Source organism: Antechinus flavipes, unplaced genomic scaffold (assembly GCF_016432865.1).
Source record: "Antechinus flavipes isolate AdamAnt ecotype Samford, QLD, Australia unplaced genomic scaffold, AdamAnt_v2 unplaced_scaffold275, whole genome shotgun sequence".
NCBI classification, from domain to species: Eukaryota; Metazoa; Chordata; class Mammalia; order Dasyuromorphia; family Dasyuridae; genus Antechinus; species Antechinus flavipes.
The window spans coordinates 1-7,990 of NW_026262124.1; the positions used below are offsets into that span (position 1 = coordinate 1).

The window sequence follows — 7,990 nt, forward strand, 5'->3', positions numbered from 1 at the left end:
GACAAATAATATACTAAAGACATTAATTAAATTTGATTATAATATACTACAGGGAAAGTTTATAAGCTAATAATGTAGTCAAATTAGGAAAAACAACATAAACTTGATCAATTTTTACTTATGCTATCAATTCAGTGGTTAAAAAGCAATCATTTGCTGTCTCAATAAGAAAAAAATTATTCTTTCTAGACTATTATGTTATCTAAAATTCAGAGTTGCTAAATTGAGGACTAGATTCCTTTTTCACACATCAATCTACACATCAAAAAATTATTAGTTTTAACATCACAATTTTAGAATTCTCCTTTCAAATAGTTCTATATTAAGCATGTCAAATAAATAGAGCAATAAATATGACAACTAGTAAGTCATATTTTCCAGAGTGATACAAAATAAACTTTTAGTGGAGTATGACATCTGTCATAAATCATACCAAGTAGTAGTAAAAAAAAAAAAAAAGTTTTCCCAGTCTTTAAGTTTGTACTCTTTAAAAAAAAAAAAAATGCTGATTCATGCTAACACTCAATTCTAATTGAATATAACAATTAATTATATCTGATCATTTTAATTACTCATTTCTGCAGTTACCTAGCCAGAAAATTATAATCAGCAGTGATTCTTACCGTAGTAACATTTTTTGCTCCTTTTTTTCTGATAAAAGGGCAGGCTAACATTTTAAGGTCTTTCACAGATACTACCATCTTCTGCTCAACTTTGGAAGATGATAAACAAAAATCACACTTAAATGATGCTGTAAGAGCAGGGGCATCAGCCTTTGCCAAACTGGCCACAAATACCACTTCTGGATCTGTTATCTTTGCCTTTATAGTCATATTTGGCCTTCCAGAACTTTCTAAGGAAAAAAAAACAGGAAGAAACAATGCCTAAGACATAAAAACACTAAAAGAATCCCATTAACAATAATGTTGTTAAGCAGATAAGAATATCACAAAGTTACCAATTATTTAGAAAAGATTAAATACACCAAAAAACCTTCCTTTCAAGTTCTTCACATAATTATTGGCCTGTTCAAGCATTTGGGAATAAAAGAACAAGGCACACAAAGAAAATTTTTCATTGATATTATTAGTTGGTAGTTGTTTAATTTTACTTTTCCAAGTAATTTTAATTTGGTGAAATTCAGCAAATATTTATTTAATGTTTGTTATGGACAACTGGACTAGTGGGTAGACAATTAACATTTAATTAGAACAGAAGACATGTCATCAATAAAAGAAGAGATCATTAGGTAAGGCTCATGGCAAATATACTTTCAGACAAAAAATGCTAAAATCTACTTTTTATTTTCTTTAAAAATTATTTCTCATAAACAATTCAGTTCAGTCACTTTTCTATGTCTGATTGTTCTGTACACAAAATTTGCAGGAAAAATATATAAATTACAGATGACAGTGTGTTTTTGTGGCTATTTAAAGAAATATTTAAGCTTGGAGAAACAGTTTATCTGGAAAAATTAATTACCTGGTGAGTGATTTTAAAAGTTTATTATTTTCTTGAGATATAATAAAACTCTAAAACCACAGCTGTAGATATCCAGAACAAAGGCTTTGGAAATAGCATAACCTGATTCTTTTATTTTAAACAGGAAACTGAGGCCTACTAAGGCTTAAGACTTGTCCCACAAATCTTAAATCTCACCCCTTTCCAATATACAACTCTATTAAGGAATTTCTAATTAGTAAATTTTTTTTGAAATGATATGCTCACATTTTAAAGTCTAATCTGTTTGTCCATAATTTTCCTTTTCTTTTTTTTTTTTTTTCTTCTGATAAAAGAAGTCATACCAACCTCTCTCTGGTTTGGTTTTTGCTGAAGTAGTTTGTCTTAATGAAATCTGTGTGGTTTTTTCAGTTGAAGGTGTTGAACTTTGGGGAATAGCTTTGATAAAAAAATCTGCCACAGTCATTAGAAATTCCACACTGGCACATATAAAGAGCTTGTCAAGAACAGCATCTATTTGACTTCCATTTTTGTCTTGCTTGTAATTTATATTAATCATTGAATTTTTATCTTGACCATTCTTCTTGTCAATCATTCTGAAAAATATTAAAATTAAATATTTTAGTATATTTCTAAATGATTAATTTTTCACCTCTTCTTCAACTTGTCAAAATTAGGTTCAGATCAGCATGAACTGAAAGGCGGTTAAATAACTAAACAACATATAGACTGCAATAACTGTAGTGTGAGGTATGTTAAGCAACTATAGAATTGTATGAAATTGTACATGTATGAAAATAAGTTAACAAATCAGTATCTGTGGGAGAAACTCAGTCATTTTAAAGAATACATTAATCTAGTTCTATTAACTTTAAGAGACTGAAATTCCTTTATCTTACTTTAAAGAACAAAACTTTCCTTAAAGGCTTAGATTTTGTCACCTTCCTTTACAACCTGAAGGACTAAGCAATTTATTTTGATTCAATTCAACAAATATTTACTAAATGTTTGTTATGGACAACTGGACTAGTGACAGTCATTTAATATTTTGATTAGAACAAAAAACATGTCACCAATAAAAGAAGAGAGCATTAAGTAAGGCTTATGACAAATGTAAATGGCATAAAACTTTCAGACTAAGGATGATGCTAAAATCTACTTTTTATTTTCTTTAAAAAATTATTTATCATAAACATTCAGTTCAGTCATTTTTCTATATCTGATTCTTTATGACCTTATTTTGGGTTTTCTTGGCAAAGATACTGAAGTGCTTTGCCATTTTCTTCTCCAATTCATGTTACAGATGAGGAAACTGAGATGAATACGGTAAAATGACTTGCCAAGGTTCACACAGCTAGAAAGTGTCTGAGCCAGGATTTGAATTCAGAACAATGAGTCTTCCTGACTCCAAGCCTGGCATTCTATCTAGTTTACCACCTAGATGCCCATTACAAACAATAATAAACATCAATATAACTAATCAAATTTACTTTTTAAAAAACAGGTTTTTATTTAAAAAATAAAATCTTTTGTTTTTGTATTGTCAACATTTCTCATTGCACCCTTTCCTGTCCCCTTTCAAAGAGAGCCATCTTTTTATAATAAAGAGAAAAGGAGAAAAACAGATCAACAAAACTAAATAACATGTCAAAAAAAAAGTCTAATACTGCATTCAGCAAAAATCTCCTACGCAGGAAAGAAGTGATGAAAGGTTAAAAGTTACTTCTAAAAAATTAGTTAAATCCTAAGTTTTTCATTAAATATAAAGACAAGATATATGTACAGGATGTGTTCAATAAATTTCAAAATTAAACAGGTTATTATTTATTTTTCCCCTTTAGGTACTTCTTATAACTTATAACTTTCCAGTTATAAATTGAGGGAAAGCTTAAGAATGTTATTAAAATAAAGGCTCTTTTAAAGTTTGCTTGAAATTCTCATTATTATTAGACATTAATGAAAGTAGTGCCTATAAAAGATGTTTGCCCCCCCAAAAAAAATTAAGCAAAGGAAATACAACCTCTAAAATTTTAAGGAAAATAGACTGTTTTTGATATAAATAATTTAGCAAAAGTTTATCAAAAGAAGCATTCAGCATTAAAGCCAAGAAAACCCAAGTTCAGTTTTGATCTCTGACACACACTGGCTACTGTAGTCCCATCAAGTCACTTCACCTCTCAATGACTGAGGAAATTCTCTGAGAACATAGAATAGAGAAAGTGCCAACTTACATTAGTAGAAAAAGTTTCCTCACCCAGGAGCTTCTCAGACTAGTGAAAAAATTGTTCTAATCTTTAATCCTGTCCCTAGTTTATCAAAAGGATCTTCTTCCACCCCAATAATTATTTCAATATTATTTTTATTTCCATCCTAAGTCTTAATGTCTTTTTTTTATCATTGCAATTTCCTTAAAAAGAAAATGATCCATTTTGCTGGTTTACTTTTAAAGTCCCTTATATCAGGAGTACTGTTTCCTAGTTGTGATGAAAAAATGATTATGTAAGGCTCAGCCAAATAATAAGTCTCAAATGAGAAAACACTGAAAATTTTAATTATTGAAAATTTAAGTACATTTTTAAATCTCAAATATGTAATTCATCCAAAACATAGCATTAACAAACCTTGATGTAGCTTTTTCAACACCTTCTCTAAGATCATCAAGTGTACATGTTTGCAGTTTAAGGTAGATATTTAATGAACCATCATTGAACATCTGTCCCTCTGAAGTCATAAGATGGAGCCTGAATTCACCAAGACGTAAATGGTCACTGTGAAATGAAAGTGTAGAACCCTATGGCACATTTTTGAAGAGAAAGATAATAAAACCAATTGGTAATTAAATAATATCACAGAATCACAGAATTAAACATTTAATTGGCTTAACAACTCGATACAATATCAAACAACTGTTCACTAAAACCTGTTCATATCCCTTGATCATTTATCAATTAGGGAATGTAAAATTTATTTGAGAATGAAGCCTTTATCAAAGAAAGTATTTTTTTTTTTTTAGTATTCACAATGCTATCCATTCATTAATTCATTTATTCAAGAAATATCTAAGTGCTTTTTATATATGAGGCACAATTATTCCAAAAGTATGTTAGAAATCACCTTAATTTCACAAAGTTAGAATCCTTTTTTACAAATAAACGTATATTCTACTTTGTTCAACTGCATTTCCTACTGTAGAAATATTACATTACCTGATTTATATCATTGTTGTAGAGGACAAGTGAGAGAGACTCAAAGTGGAAATCAAATTGAAGACTAACATTTTGAATGTCAGAAGGCTTCAGAGTTTTCATGTCTTGTTCAGGAGTATCAAAATCTGAACCTGAAAAAAAATTTTTAGCAATTTTTTATTTATAAATACAGGAAAATCTAATGACAACTCCCATTACTAGAATATTTTTCAAAGTTCTACATGTTAAAAGATTTGATGGAAAAGAGGATCTTTTCTAAATTAACCTAACAGCAAAGTGGCACTGACAAAATTTGTCACTCCTATAAAGAGCAAATACAACTTCTGTTGATCTTGACCAAGTCTTTTAATATCTCTGTAAAAAGCAGTATTTTTATGTCTTTGTAAAATGGGGATTATAAACTACTTTGTAGATTTTATTTGAAAGTAGAAGGTACTATCATTACAAAAGGACTGTTAGGATGCATTTTGTACTACATTTTCACATATATACATGGAACTTAAAGACTTCAAGAGATCATCTAGTTTATTCTCTAACTTTTAGGTGGAACCACAACTAAATCTATCTTTTTATACATACACGCATGTATTTATAGTTACCAAGAAGTCTTCATCCAACTCAAAAACATTTTTTTCATTTACTTTCCCTACCACTTCTATCAGTATCCCTCCATTAGTAATAATGGCAATCTGCCTAGATGATGCAATAGCATCTTATCTTTTTATTCTTCTAGCCAAACATCCCTGTGTCTGTCAAAAGCACTACCATTCTTTCTGGCTACCAAGCTTGTAATTCCGGCACTTTCTTTAATTCCCACCTCTCCTTCACACTGTATGTACATACATAGGTATAACGAGTTGCCAAATCTTGTAGTTCCTACTTCTTCAATATCTCTTACACCTGACTCTTTCTCTCTGCTCAAATATCCACCAAAACGTTTTAGGCCCTCATCATTTCTGAGTTGGATTACTACAATGGCCTGAACAATCTATTTCAAGTCTCTCCCCAAGCCAATCCATCTTCCACACTACAGCCAAAGTGATTTTCTGCAAGGACAAATAGGATCATGGTACTCCCTTACTTCCTAAATTCTAGTATTACTTCTATAATACACTATTAACTTCTTTTCTGGAATTTAGAGCTCTTCACCATGTGGTCTCAACCTGCCTTTCCAGTTTCTTTCTCTATTACATTATTTCCCCTACTAAATGCTGTAATCCAGCTAACTTGCCTTCTCTTTACTTGGCAATATCTAGGCAGACCAAAAGAAGGTAATAATTTCCAGTGCTGAGATATTAAATATAAAGAAAACTGAATTGTTATACAGCAGAAATTATCAAACAAAATCATGGAACTACTTTCCCTGGAGAGCTTTCAATTATATTAAGTATTTACTATATTACAGGAATGATGTTAGGAGTTAAAGAAAGAAATACAAAAAATGAAATCCTATTCAAGGAACTTACATTCTAATTGTGTAAACAGAAAAAATACAAGTAAATAAACAGAAAAATACACAAAACAATTTAGCATAGAGAACGCTAACAACCGAGGAGTGAAGGAAGAGCCGAAAAGATGTAATGTAAAAAGTAGTACTTGAGCTGTACCCTGGAGAAAGAGAGGAATTGAGACATTGGTGAGGAGAGAGTGCATCTGAGGCATGTGGGAAGGTCACTGAAAAGGTACAGAGACAGGAACAGAGTGCACGAACATGAATGAAAAGATAGTAAGTTTTATTCAAGAGTTATTGAACTTGAGATATCTGCAGGATTTCTAATTTGAAAAATCCAGACAATTAATGATATGAAGCAGAAGCTCAGGAGAGAGAAGAGGGCTGGACAAACAAATGTGTGAGGCACCTGCCTGATAAATGTAGCGACTGTGGAGAGAGAAGAGCCTTGGAGACACCCACACTTAGAAAGTGGGATATGGAAGGAAGGCAGAAGCAAGAAAACATGTTAAGAGCATCCACAGTATCACAAATTCAGAGTTGGAGGGAGCCTAAGAGTCCATTTAGTGGATAATAATAAAGAGAACAAGAATCCCAAAAGTTAAGTGACAAAGTTATTAGATATAAAAGGAAAGATCTGAATTCATATCTTGCTGAATTCAAGGTCAGCATCTATCTATAATCATCTTGCCAGGAATTCTTGAAACATAAAAAGAGTTCAACTATACTCTGTACAACCAATATAATATAATTTAGAAAGATGTCCATAAAAACGTTGCATTATTTTATAACAAGAAGCATTACTTATCTGAGAAAATAGCTTATTTTCCCCAGATACCAGATAAACGAAGTGTTATTTTCTTCCACATTTCGTGGTTATTTTTAGTTCATTATCTAAGTATATGTGACTAAGATTTTTCTTTCTTCCTGTATTTGTACAATTTTTTTCTATTCTAGGTAACTAAATATATTGCACCTAAAATCAATTGGAACAATTAATTAAAACCAATGCTGCCAAATTATTTTTAGCCAGAGAGCACCCTGGGAGATATCCCACAATCCCACTCTCTCATATAGAAGAAACAGACAGAGGCTCTCAGAGAGAGTTCAGCTGAATTAGATTGAGAGGGGAGCATCAAGTGGGTTCAGCCAGAAGCCCTCTCTCAGAAGAGAGTTACTTGGGAACATTGCCTTCTTTCGGAGGCAAGAGAGATTCATTCCAGTTTCCACCTTGGCGCTGGCTGGAGGCTGAAGGACAAACCTCTGGATTTGGAGACATTTGGAGGGAGCTCTTGGAACCAAGCAGAGAGAGAGACCTCAACTCACCGGGCTATTTTGGAAGGAGAAAATAAACATTTGCACTTTTACCAGCTGGCTCTAAACTAACCGGGCTATATTGGAGACAATAAGAGATCCGAACTTTTAGCATCTGGCTGCATTTTGGGTGATTATTACTTATTAACCGAAACTAAGGCTGCCTCCAGAAAACCTCCCCGAGAAACCTGCTTTCTCCCAGAGAGAACCATGATGTTATTTTAAAAGAAGAAAATCACCACAGGGAGATATGACCTGGTCCCCGTTTCACAAGGCTTTTTTGGCAGATCTCCAAAAGGATCTCAAAAGAGAGAAGAAAAATGGGGAAAGGAAATGAGACCTTTGCAAGAGGGTATGGAAAAAGAAAAGCAGAAGTTATCTGAAGAAAACTCCTTTAAAACTAGATTAGAAGAAATGGGGAAAGCATATAAACTCCCTGTTAGAATCCTAGTGTTAACTCAATGGAATTGATACAATGCTTATTGTTCACACATTAGAGCAAATCCGTACAAAGTGTTAAGTCACTAGTATTGATAGAAACAATGCTTGTGTTTGCATC

The 7,990-nt window shown here is 32.0% G+C and overlaps 1 protein-coding gene across 1 annotated transcript; it reads right to left on the reverse strand.

Moving 5' to 3' along the window:
- Nucleotides 1–471: 471 nt before the first annotated feature.
- LOC127543332 (intermembrane lipid transfer protein VPS13C-like) lies at nt 472–4,789 on the reverse strand. Its single transcript, XM_051969375.1, has 4 exons — nt 4,668–4,789; nt 4,083–4,252; nt 1,810–2,057; nt 472–853 (listed from the first exon to the last, which is right to left on the reverse strand). The coding sequence occupies exons 1-4, from the start codon at nt 4,767–4,769 to the stop codon at nt 585–587; spliced, it is 789 nt and encodes a 262-aa protein (XP_051825335.1). The 5' UTR covers nt 4,770–4,789; the 3' UTR covers nt 472–584.
- Between the last annotated feature and the right edge of the window lie 3,201 nt (nt 4,790–7,990).